Genomic DNA, 12,602 nt, shown 5'->3' on the forward strand with positions numbered 1-12,602 from the left:
GAAAGGAGGTTCTTCTCTAGGTACTGAAGACACAGCAGGAGACGGGACCACAGATGCCCTTAGGCAGAACCTGCAGTATCATTTGCTCTTTATAACCAAGTTAACTCTGCAACCCCATCCCTTCCCTAGAAACAAACTTTTCTTACATGAAACTGGTGTCTTGAGTGGCTACTGGCTCAACATCTCTCCCAGCAACTGCCTCCCTTTCTAGAGTCCCTGAGCTCTGCCTTATTCTCCCTGGCCCCAGATACTTGCTCCTTGGAAGAAAAGCTATGACAAACCTGCTAAGCTGCTAAGTCACTTCAGTCGTGTCTGACTCTGTGCGACCCCTTAGACGGCAGCCCACCAGGCTCCCCTGTCCCTGGGATTCTCCAGGCAAGAACGCTGGAGTGGGTTGCCATTTCCTTCTCCAATGCATGAAAGTGAAAAGTGAAAGTGAAGTCACTCAGTCATATCCGACTCTTATTGACCCCATGGACTGCAGCCTACCAGGCTCCTCTGCCCATGGGATATTCCAGGCAAGAGTACTGGAGTGGGGTGCCATTGCCTTCTCCATGACAAACTTAGACAGAGTATTAAAAAAACAGAGACATTGCCAACAAAGATGTGTATAGTCAATGCTATGGTTTTTCTAGTAGTCATGTATAGATGTGAGAGTTGGGCCATAAAGAAGGCTGAGCACCCAAAAAAATGATGCTTTTGAACTGTTGTGTTGGAGAAGACTCTTGAGAGTCTCTTGGACTGCAAGAAGATCAAACCAATCAATCCTAAAGGAAATCAACCCTGAATATTCACTGGAAGGACTAACATTGAAGCTGAAGCTCCAATACTTTGGCCACCTGAGGCAAAGAGCTGACTCACTGGAAAAGATCCTGATGCTGAGAAAGACTGAAGGCAGGAGAAGGGGGCAACAGAGGATGGCATCACTGACTCAATGGACATGAGTTTGATCAAACTCCTGGAGACAGTGAAGGACAGGGAAGCCTGGCGTGCTGCAGTTCATGTGGGTCGCAGAGAGTTGGACACATCTGAGTGACTGAAAAACAAGCAGATACTCCAAAGCTGGAGTTCTGGCCCCTGGACTGGACATGGTGACACAGAGAAGCCAGCAGAGAGCATCCCCATCACCCGTGCCAATCCAAGAGCCCAGGAGGATCGATGGGAGGTAAAACGAGGAAGAGGGGCCAAATGTGAGGTTTCACCTCCAATCTCTGAGTTCCGTTCAGAACAGCAGAGTTAACAGCCATGGTTGATCCCTGAGTTGCCTTTGTGGGGGGTGGGCATACATGTATCACCTTATTAATTCTCACGACATCCCCTGTCCCTCTCACCCAGACCAGGGCTCTGAATGATCCCTGTCCCCTCACCCTCATGTGTGTGTGCCCCGTGCAGCAGGTTTTCGAGGAAACGTATCCAAATAAGGAAAGAAATAGAAGCTTCAGTGGAGGGTATTTAATGTCTGAGGGAACTACATCCGAGGCAGAGCCGAGCCCATGCCAGGAGCTGGCCCCGGCCTGCCCCGGCCAAGGAGGGCCAATGGAAGTATCAGAGCATCTGCTCCCAGTGGTTTGGGAGCCCGGTGCGACCACCTGACTGGGCACCACCTGGCTTTCTGCAGCTCGGGCACAGGTGCTGTGGGAGCCGAGGGGGGAGCCCGTGAACCCTGGAGTAAGAAAATCTCTCACTGGAAATATGGGCCCCAGAGTCGGGGGAGGAGCTGGTCCGGCCATCAGAGGTGACAAGGGGCCTGTCCTCTTTCCTGTAACTGTGGATTCTGCAAGCACATACAGACGAATATGTGAGAAGGCACTGGGCCTCTCACGGAACCGGTCGGTGTTCTGCTGGAGACCCAGAAGGTGCCAGGGGTGAGGCTGAGTTCCCGTCACCATCCAAGGGGCTGCCTGGCTTAGCAGCCAGGGTCGCAGGGCCGTCACCCACCCAACAAGGACTCCAGATGCCATCCACTTCTCCCTCCAAGCACCCTCTCTGTCCTCAAGGCCTCGTTGGGTAGACCATGGACATTCCCAAGCCCCCACCTCTAGAGAGGCCCCACCAGGGCAGGAGACAAAGCCCGTGTCCCACCCACTGGGAGCAGAGACCCCCAATCCTCAAAGATCTCCAGCATCTCTTAAATAAGTTTCTCCTTTCTGTTGTCTTCTTTTAATTATTTACCATCCAGCCTTTCCTTTATACAAATATAAAATATATTTATATAGATTTATATCCCATAGACTTCCGGGCCCGGCTCGGAGGAGCGGGCGGTGGCCCCGGCTACTTGCAGACGAACTGGTCCACGACCTGCGTGCACTTCTTGCAGCGGACGAAGCAGCACCAGTGGAACTTGCAGTGGCAGCGCTCGGTCCGCACGCTCTTGAACTGGTCGTAGCCGCGGCCGCAGCACATGAGCGCACAGCCGTCCAGGCCCTCGGACGTCTTGTTGCACAGGCGGCCCCGCGTGCCCAGCGAGCCCGTGCTCTCATCGCGCAGGCAGTAGTCCGGGCTGGGGTCCACGTACACCAGGTCCTCAGGGGTGGGCGGCTTGAAGCGGCTGTTGACTAGCTCCAGCTTTCCGCGGCGGGTGATGCGCATGGCGGCCGCGCTGTCGTACTTCTCCTTTAGCTGGTCCCCCACCTTGCGGAACTCGGCCAGCTGCAGCCAGCAGGTCTTGAGACTGCAGGACCCAGAGACGCCATGGCATTTGCAGGCCACGTCTGCCGTCTTGTACACAGCCTGCGGAGGGGAGAGAGAAGAGGATGAGAAGAACGTCCCAACAAGAGATGCCCAGAGGCCGGCTGGGGTTGCCACAGGGCGAGTGCAGGCGGGGGCTGGTGGGGTGGGCCTGTGCAGAGGCGCAGGTTCTCCAGCCGCGTCCAAAGGTCTCTCCTTAGCAGTAGCACATAGAAAACTGCGGGGAGGTGATGCCCACGTCTGATCTACTTCCAGAACGGCACTTGCCCTTTTGACTTTGCTGCTGTTTGGTCGCTCAGTCATATCCAACCCCATAGCCTGCAGCCTGCCAGGCTTCTCTGTCCATGGGGTTTCCCAGGCAAGAATACTGGAGTGGGCAGCCATTTCCTCCTCCAAGGGATCACCCCAACCCAGGGATGGAACTCGCGTCTTCTGCATCTCCTACATTGGCTGGCAGGGCCACCAGGGAAGTTCCTTTCTGTGTTATCCAACTCTTAATACTTAAAATGTGTCATAGTTACCAGCAGGGGAAGAAAAGAAGATATTTCTATCTTGATCAATGTCTCAAACAAATAAAAACCAACAAAATGAATCCAGCTTCTACCTAATACAGAGTCCAAGACAGAAAAAAAAGAATCAGCTGTACCAGGAGCCTACAACAGAGACCCTGTCTGGCCACCGATCCTGCCAAGTCCCCCAGGAATTAAACGCTCCCCTTTTCTGGGTTAAGTGGGTCATTAGCTCTGCAGAGCCGTCAGGCACCTCCCCATAAACCACAGCACACTTGTGACAAGACACCCCCTGGGAGTGGCTGCGATGGGGAGAAGTGGGGCGGGCCCTCTGCCACGGGACAATGGATCGGGGGAGGGCGATGCTGGGAAAACAAACCCACCCAGAAGTCACTGAACCACAGCAGCGGGAGGAGACTGAACGTGGGCTACCCCAGACCCAAAGGGAAAAGCAGGAGCGGACCAGAAGCTGCTCACAAAGTGCTTTTCAGCGAAAGCATACGGACGCATTGTGTCCAGCGGCCCTGGCAGCCGTCCCAGAAGTGCAGATGGTGGGATAAAGATGCAGGTCCGCCGCCCAACATTTTCTTCTGCCACGGCTATTGTCACCGATGCAGGCAGGACTCATTTGTCAAGGGCTCCTCTCAGCTTTCTTTTCAAGGGTCCCCAGATTGTGTCTTTATTCGGCAGGAACCACTGCAGGTGCAAGCAAGAGCTTCCGCACCATCAGCTCATATTACGACTGCCTGGACTCCTCCCGATGTTTTTCTGGTGCAGGACTACCCCCACTGTCTTAGGGTGGAGACACTGAGGACCACCCAGGAGGGAGTACACCCCAACCTTGGAGCTTAAAAAGGGTTTAGGATGGAGAAGGCGGGCAGGCCCCTCCCCGAGCACTTGGCTGGTGGCTTGAAGGCAGAAGTGACCCCCCATTCCTACAGACACTTCAAAGACAGCGCCTGCAGTCACCCTCTGGCTCCAATCATTCCCTGGAAATGGTCCTCGGTTTGGAGAGGGACTTCCAGCACCCGGCGCTGTTAGGACTAGGAGGAAACATTAAGGGCCTAAAGCTGTGTACCTGCCCTAAGTGAGTGGGGGAGAAGGCAGGATAGCATCTATCTCCGCGGGGAGCAAACACTCAGGGGGATTTGGGGAAAGAGAGTCAGGAAGGCTCCAGGGGAGGGACAGGAATTTCAGTAAAACAAATCTAGAAGGGAGGGCGCCACTGAGCCCCGCTATTAACACGTTCATTCTCCTTCCTCTAGGAAGAAAGACATCACAGAGACAGTAATGCCTGTATTTTACATATTTCACTGTTGCTCATATATAGACACGCCTCTTGCAAGAGAAGGGGGAGGGGATTTTTGGCCTTCCTGGTAACTGAAAAAGCAATAGCATGTTTTTAAGTTTTTCTTAGTGCTCTATCTTGCCCCCAGCAGAGCCCCCCTCTTCCACATGTAACAGTGTGGCTGAGCTCAGTTACTGGCAGGATGTCACAGGATGGGGCAGTTTTCATCTAGAAAATGCTCAGAGGCCCTGCAGGGACAAGGCGGTATCAACCCACTGCTCTGGCCTTCAGTATGTAAAATGGGGTTTGGAGGTTCTCAAAGGCAAGAGAAATTTCTCACAGTGTCCCTGAGGTTTACATTGCACCAAGATCTCAGATCCTAGATAGCCTACTTTAAAAAAAAAAAAAAAAATCCAGTTGTAAAATAGCAGTTCAGGGACTTCCCCATCCCTGCCAGTACTCAGTCCTTCCTGAGGAAGGTTCTGTGTAGGTGTGAGGACGTGGGAGGTGATGGATGGAGGAGGCCTGCTCCTTGGAGGTGGGATGAGAACTCGAGAGAGACAGAAGTTCCCCACCTGGAGCAGATGGAGGCCAGTGAGAGATAAAGTGTTGTGAAAAGGTATGGAGCCTACAGGATGGGGGCCCAAAGACGGAGAGCAGACGGAGGAAGCCGGGGAGGGTGTGGGAAGGGCAGATGGAAGGCGCAGCAGAGATAAGGGCTGGAAAAAGCAAACAAACAATTAAGGGTGATGAAATGAGCAGCCAGCAGAAGTGAGGTCAAGATTCGACAGACAAGACCGGATGAGGGTAGATGCCTGGTCCCCTCTGCCTCTGCAACAGAGTCAGAGAAGGAAAACCTTCCTCCCTGTGACCTCTTGCTAGGAGGCCCAGGGGAGTTTCCTCTGTCACGTGCGCCCACTCGCTAAAGAGAAGAGCAGAGGGCCCAGGGCCCCCTGGTCCTTGGGAGCTGCAGCTGAGATGGCGAGGAACGGGAAGCACGTCTGAAAGGCTCCACTGCCCTCCAGACACAGATACCACGGAGCACAGGGGATGCGAAGACAGTGGAAGGCAACTGGGCTTCTTTGGTGTCTCAGACAGAAAAGAATCTATTTGCAATGCAGGAGACCAGGGTTCGATCCCTGGGTTGGGCAGATCCCCTAGAGAAGGGATTAGCAACCCACTCCAGTGTTCTTGCCTGGAGAATCCCATGGACAGAGGAGCCTGGTGGGCCCACGGGGTCGCAAAGTCAGACACGACTGAGCAACTAGCACAACACCTGCAGGTGGTATTTACTGGGATCCTGAAAAATGGGTAGAATTTGGGCATTTAGGAGACAAGGTGAACCTTAACCTTTTTTTTTGTTTGTTTCTTTTTATCAACCAGGTTAGATGCCCAAAGACTGGCAAACAGAGAGGAGGTGGAGCAGATGGAAGAAGCTTCACAAACGGCTGGCGGAGCCGAACAGCACTGGTCTCTGAGCCCAGGTTCACAGGCCAGAGCTGCGGCCTGGACTCCTGACTCACCACAGATGGGCACCCACGCCTGGCTAGACAGCACTCTGAACACGGACTCTGCAGAGATGATGCTGGGCAATGACCAAGTCTAATCCCGATGTCAGATAGTGATGGTGCTAAGTGTACACGCGGGTCCTGCATCCTACCAAGACCAGGGACCCCAAGTCACATGAGAGGTGGTTCCAGTCCCTCTGTTTGACATGTGCTCCTATGAAACATGAGTTAATTTTTTTTTTAATTTAACATAGAAACACTTTTTAAGAAGTATATCCATATCCTATTATTGAATCACCAGTGAACCAACATTAAATTTCTGAATTTATTTCTCCTCCAGAAACTGCTGTTCCTGTTTTTTTTTCCACTGGCTCATCTTTGGTCTCGTGAAGAACCTTGCCAGGCCCCAAACCTGGGTTTGACATGGACCTGGGTGTGGACAGCTCTCCCGGAGCAAGGTCTGTGTGCTTTCCTGAGAGGTCAGGGAGCAGAAGGGTCTCCTGCCACCCAGCACTCGGGCCTCACACCTCTCTCCAGGGGGACCTGGATGCACAGTGGACACCTGACCAGCAAAAGACAGAGCTTCCAGCTGAGCAAGCCCTCTAGCCCCGACAGAGCAGACCCTGCCCGGGAAAGAGGAGCAAGCCGTGTGCCCGGAGGCTGGGGGCTCCCTGAGCAGGTACAGCGGATGGGCACAGAGCTCTCCAGCAGCCGTTCAGGAAGCCTAGCGACCTGGGGCGCTCTGCACATACGATAAAGCCAGCTTCCCGAAACCTACGTGTTACTTCCCACTGAAATTGAGGCTCAGAAGCCCTTGAGTCTTATATGAGATTGATGAGCCTGGGCCTTCAAAGGGTGGCCACCTTCTGCACTTCCACTCAGGTTAAAGCACACGCACAGGCAAGAATCTCAGTGGTCAGACTCATCTCTTCCTGGACCAGCCGGCAGCGGGCAGCACAGCCCAGGTACAGCCGATGGTGTAGGTGTGTGTGGGGTGGGTAGGGTCCTCCGTCTGGGTGTGTATGGGCTTGGGGGGTCTACAGTTTGGGTGCTTGTGGGGAGGGGGATTACATGGTCACTGCATATGTCCCGGTGGCCAGCAAGCCGCCCAGGTGCACAGGGGGCAGAGCCCACCCTCCAGGTATGCGTGTGGCGGGGATCGCTTACCCTCCGGCCTGCCTCATTGTTCTGCAGGTTCATGAGCACGCGGCCCTGTTCCTCTGAGCCCTTGGCGAAGTTCTTCTCCCTTTCGCGGGCGTCCACGAACTCCTTGGCGAAGCGGTAGCCGTAGTCCACGTTGTCGCCGCAGCCGCCCCACAGCCAGTCCCGGGGCAGGTCCTTGGGCCGTGCGGCCCGGCTGCAGCCGCAGGTGGACAGCTCGCCCTCACGGCAGGCACGGCTGATGGCATTCACCACCCCAGCCGCGCTCACGGCGTAGGTGAAGGCTGTCTCCCGGCTCCCTGCGGACAGAGGGGCAGACAGACAATGGGAGAGGTGAGGCCCTCCCCCACACACACACCCCCCACCACCCTGGCCCACACCGGGAACAGGGCATCTCCCACTGCCGAGGCTCCAGGGTTAGAAAGAACCTGGACCAAGAACCCAAGTTTCCCTTCAGCCCTAGCCAGCACCTCATCCCATCTGGATAACTTTACGCACTGGCACCTTCCTATCAGGCGGGCCTGAATGGACCAGACAGTGGAATTAACATGTTTGTGGACCAGCTGGAAGGAGACTGAGTAGGAATCATGGGACCTGGAGCGCAACTCCTGGCATTCATCTCTCCCTCACAGACCTGCTTCTCACCCTCCACGAGTCACACATCTGTCTGTCTGTGGTTGCATCACCTAGGTAAACTCACACATCTGTGTACAGCTGCATCCCCTAGCTAAACAGCAGCCAAGACCAGGAGTAGAAGTGAGCCAGGATCACAACGACCAGAATCATCCCAGCAGCTTCCCTCTGTCTCCAAGGTCCCCACTGCCTCCAACCCAACAGCGCTGGGGCACAGACGCTCGGCACAGTCTCTCTAAATGTCCAGATCATTTCCTGTAAAGAATCCATGGCTACAGCGAGCCACTTAAAGGGCCGTACGTAGGATGTATGCTCTACTTCAATAAAAATGCTTATAAAAATAATACTTGGCCAAAAGAGACATGCAAATCAAAACCACAGGACATCCCTTCACACCCGCGAGGAAGGCTATCATCCAAAAGGCAACTAGTAACAAGTTGATGAGGACATGGAAAAACTGGAACCCTCATGTGCTGCTGGTGGGAACATTTGATGGTGCAGCTGCTTTGGAGAACAGTCTGGCAGCTCCTCAAAAGGTTAAACACAGAATTACCATGTGACCCAGCAACCCCAACACCTAAGACTATAACCAAGGTAAACGGAAACATGTGTGCACAGAAAAACCTCTACCTGAATCTTCATCACAGCATTATTGATATCATCTAAAAAGGTGGAAACAACCTATAATGGCCATCAATGACACAGACGAATGGGTAAACGGAAGGTTGTACGTGCAGTGAAATAGTATTCAGCCATAAAAAGTACTGAGGTGTTGGGGACAGGCTACAGCATGGATGAACCTTGAGGTATTAACGGGAAGTGAGCACTTCACATTTGGTATCCTGCATTGGACAGACACAAAAGGCTACATATTGTATGGCCCCATTTATATGAAATGTCCACAGTATGAACTTTCATACAGACAGAAAGATGAGTGTTGTCTGGGGTTTGGGGAGGAGGGAGAAGACATGGAGCACGCCCACGAACAGGAGCTCGGTGTCTCCATAGGGCTGTAACAACATCCTGGCTGGCTGTACAGCCTGCTGAATATACACTGAACTGTACACTTTAAAATGCTGTGTTGTATGGAATGTGCATTATATTCAGTAAAATCATTATGAGAAATAATAAATCATACTCGTATGGACCCAGACATGGAAACAGGGAAGGTGTTCTTAGCAAGGAACTGAGATTCAGTCCTGATTTCCGTGAGGAAACTGGGCAGAATCTTCTTTTTGAAAATTAAATAAAATTTTCAACTTTTTAAAAATTAAAAAAAATTAAAAAAATTTAAACATTAAAAAAATTAACATTTTTGAAAATTAAAAAAAATTTTTTTCTTCTTTTTGGCTGCACTGCATTGCACGCAGGATCTTAGTTCCCTGACCAGGGATCAAACCTGTGCCCCCTGCAGTGGAAGCGTGAAGCCCTAACCACTGGATCACCAAGGAAGTCCTTTTTAAAAAAAAATTTTTTTTAATTGGGCAGACTCTTCTGCTCCCCATGTCCCCCTCTTCTGAGCCTCCAGGGTCAAAGATGGCCATCCCATAACCTTGTCTTGGCAGGTGGTGAGGCAGGCGGTCTGAAGTCACTGCTACGTCCAGTGTGATCTCCCACCTGGCCCTACTTCTGGATGGTCAGGCAGGACACAGTGAAGTTTGCCACCAGAACACACGGGGCACATCAGTTTTGCTCCTTTAAGCAGGGGCCGACTTCTGGTCAGATATGGAGTAGAACAGCACCAGGAAAGCCAGGTGATACAGGAAGCCACACGGGGACCAGTGGTTGGGACTGACATTTGAGCCCCTGTGAACTTCGGCCAGAGTCAGGATCTATGGGTCTAGGGAATCAGACTGTGTCAGCGCCCAGGATGGTAAGATGGCCAAGAACTCTTTGGGAGGAGGGGGCCTGGATCCCCCTTTGAGGGAGTCATGTCTGAGAAATCTTCTTATAACAGGCCTTGACACCCTACCTGGCATCCCAGGACAGATACCATCTGAAGCTGGACCAGACCTACACTCTGTCTGTCGGGAGCATTGCTTTTACAACCTGCCTTGGAGAATCGGGGCCTTCCCTGATTGAGATGGTAAAGAATCTGTCTGCAATGCAGGAGACCTGGGTTTGATCCCTGGGTCTGATCCCTGGATCGGGAAGATCCCCTAGAAAATGGAACGGCAACCCACTCCAGTATTCTTGCCTGGAGAATCCCCTGGTCAGAGGAGCCTGGCAGGCTATAGTCCATGGGGTCACAAAGAGTTTGGATACGACTGAGCATCTAGCACTAACACTTGGAGAATCATGTTGGGTTCCCAAGGCCACCCAGTCTGTCTGTGTTAAATGACACTAATCACCAGAATGTTCTTTCCCAGAACAAGCTGAAAGATGACTTCCTATCACTTCCCTCTGCTGGAGCTAATCCCTCCTCCATCTGACAGCCCTTCAGTATTTGAAAACAACGAATATGCTTTTTATGTTTTCTCTTTTCCAAGTTACATATGTCTGATTTCCTTTTTTTTTTAGTAAACACACTTTGCAGAGCTGAGTCACCCTTCTCAGAACTGCCTTTAAAAACAATGTTTCTGCAGCTGAGCGTTTACTGCAGACACCAGGGCTCTGAGGGTCCCAGCCCACCATGTAGCTGGTGAATCACCCTCTGGTGAATCCGCCTGGCATCTCTTCCAATCTCTCTGCCTCCTTTGTTTTGGAGCATCACTGGGCCTGGAATGCAGGCAACCCCGCCCTACTGGGGCAGCACGAGAGTCTCAGGGGAGCCTCGGAACGGACCTCGTGCTGCTCTCAGCGAGCAGGTAACTGGGGACTTCGGAGGGGAGGAGCAGTGTGGGGACATCTCTGTGTGTGTGCGTAGTTGCTCAGGTGTGTCTGACTTTTTTCGACCTGTGTGGACCGTAGCCCACCAGGCTCCTCTGTCCACGGGATTCTCCTGGTTCTCCTGCACTGCAGGCAGATTCTTTACCATCTGAGACACCAAGGAAGCCCATGTGGGAAACAATTCAGAGGATAAAGGCTGATAAACCAGCAGCCATGGAACTCCTGAGAGATGGTGCATCTCCACCCAACAGGGAGACAGCAGGACAACATCACGCCCTCTGTCCCACAGCTGCCCAGCCACCCGGTAGGTGCCTCCAGGTAAGGGGCCTGGTGCCCTCTGGGGCGCTCTGCTGCCCTCTGGTGGTGGATGCTTGCAGTGGCTCTAAGGGGAGGTTCCGCAACAGTCATAGGGAGAGGGCCCATGAGAACCCAGCCTCCGCCCACCTTCCCAGGCAGCACAAGCCTGCAGGCAAGGTGCAGAAAGGGACAGTGACAACAAGGACAACAGCAGCGTTCCGTTTGTGACAGAACAGGGCACAGAGACTGGTGTCCGCTTTCACTGGTGAAAGCGTGCGTGCTAAATCACTCACTCGTGTCCAACTCTTCGCGACCCCCTGGACTGCAGCCCGCCGGGCTCCTCTGTCAGTGGGCTTCTCCAGGCAAGAATGCTGGAGTGGGTAGCCATTCCCTTCTCCAGGTATCTTCCCGACCCAGGGACCAAACTTATGTCTTTTGCGTCTCCGGCACTGGCAGGCGGGTTCTTTATCACTAGTACCACCTGGGAAGCCCTCCCCACGCAAACTGGCACACTCCACGGAGACTGTGGTCCCGACACCCCTTCGTCTCTAAAGCAAAGCCTCACTTTTTTGGTCTTCACATGACGTGACAAAACTACATGAACTGAACAGAATCTGGCCAATGTCAGGCATTCACTTGGTCCCAAAGAAACACTAGTTCCCTGGCAGTGACTACGGGGTGCCACTCTCTATACCTTTTGCGAGGAAGACAAATTGATGTGGGGGCGTAATTCTTGAGGTATGAGCCTACTGTGTTCCCCTCTCTGCCGGCTGAGAATTAAAGCCACCTTCCTATTTCCTCCAAACTCTGTCTCCGTATTTTTTATACAGCTTTGGTAGGCAGACAAAGCCAAGATTTTGGCCTACAACATACCTGGGCCATTCTAGTTTCCTCACCTGAGATACAGTGGGCAGGGAGAACGGCTGACCCAGATACCCACCAGGAAGAAATGACTATTTGAGAAGAACTGATAAAGAGTGCCTTGGACTGCAAGGAGATCAAACCAACCACTCAATCCTAACAGACCTCAGCTCTGAATATTCATTGGAAGGACTGATGCAGAAGCTGATGGCATCACTGGCTCAATGAACATGAGTTTGAGCAAACTCCAGGAGATAGTGAAGGACAGAGAAGCCTGGTGTGCTGCAATCGATGGGGTCACAAAGAGTCGGACACGACGGAGTGACTGAACAAGGATAAACTATGAATGAACCCCGCCTGACCCCCAGGTCCATTCTTTTGGGAAAGTTGCCCAGTGGGAGGGTTACAGGAACTCATGAGCATTCCTTTCACAGATGTCAAGCTGATATTCAAAAGAGAAGCAAGGTTCCAAGTGTGCTTCCCCAACCTCACTTTCTCCATGTGGGCCAGGTGCTAGGACTCCACAACAGAGGCAGAGAAGCCTGAACTGCTCTGCCCACTGCCTGCCAGAAACGCAGCCGAGGGGGACTCCAGAATGTCGCCTTTAGGGGGAAGCTGTTCTGGGAGAATGTGAGCTGGGACCTGAGGCTCTAACACCTTTCTTTTATGGCCCTGGGGATAAGAGCCAGTAGAATAGGGCCGGATTTCTCAATTTCTTGCCAGGGAGGGGAGGACTGCATTTCAAAAGGACCTAAAACAATTAGACCCCAGATCACACCTCCATCTAAGCAATGGGGCAGCCAAAGAATCTTGGGCCAGGAGCTGGAG

The 12,602-nt window shown here is 52.7% G+C and overlaps 1 protein-coding gene across 1 annotated transcript in view; it reads right to left on the reverse strand.

The window, feature by feature from the left end:
- Positions 1-1,437: 1,437 nt before the first annotated feature.
- WNT5B (Wnt family member 5B) overlaps positions 1,438-12,602 on the reverse strand; it is a 79,919-nt gene continuing 68,754 nt past the window's right edge. Inside the window, exons 4-5 of the mRNA XM_027540945.1 lie at positions 7,161-7,453; positions 1,438-2,730 (exon numbers count right to left, since the gene is read on the reverse strand). Of these exons, the coding sequence (XP_027396746.1) occupies positions 2,272-2,730; positions 7,161-7,453 (752 nt within the window). The 3' untranslated portion in view covers positions 1,438-2,271. The remainder of the gene's footprint in view (positions 2,731-7,160; positions 7,454-12,602) is intronic.

Source organism: Bos indicus x Bos taurus, chromosome 5 (genome assembly GCF_003369695.1).
Source record: "Bos indicus x Bos taurus breed Angus x Brahman F1 hybrid chromosome 5, Bos_hybrid_MaternalHap_v2.0, whole genome shotgun sequence".
Classification (NCBI taxonomy): Eukaryota; Metazoa; Chordata; class Mammalia; order Artiodactyla; family Bovidae; genus Bos; species Bos indicus x Bos taurus.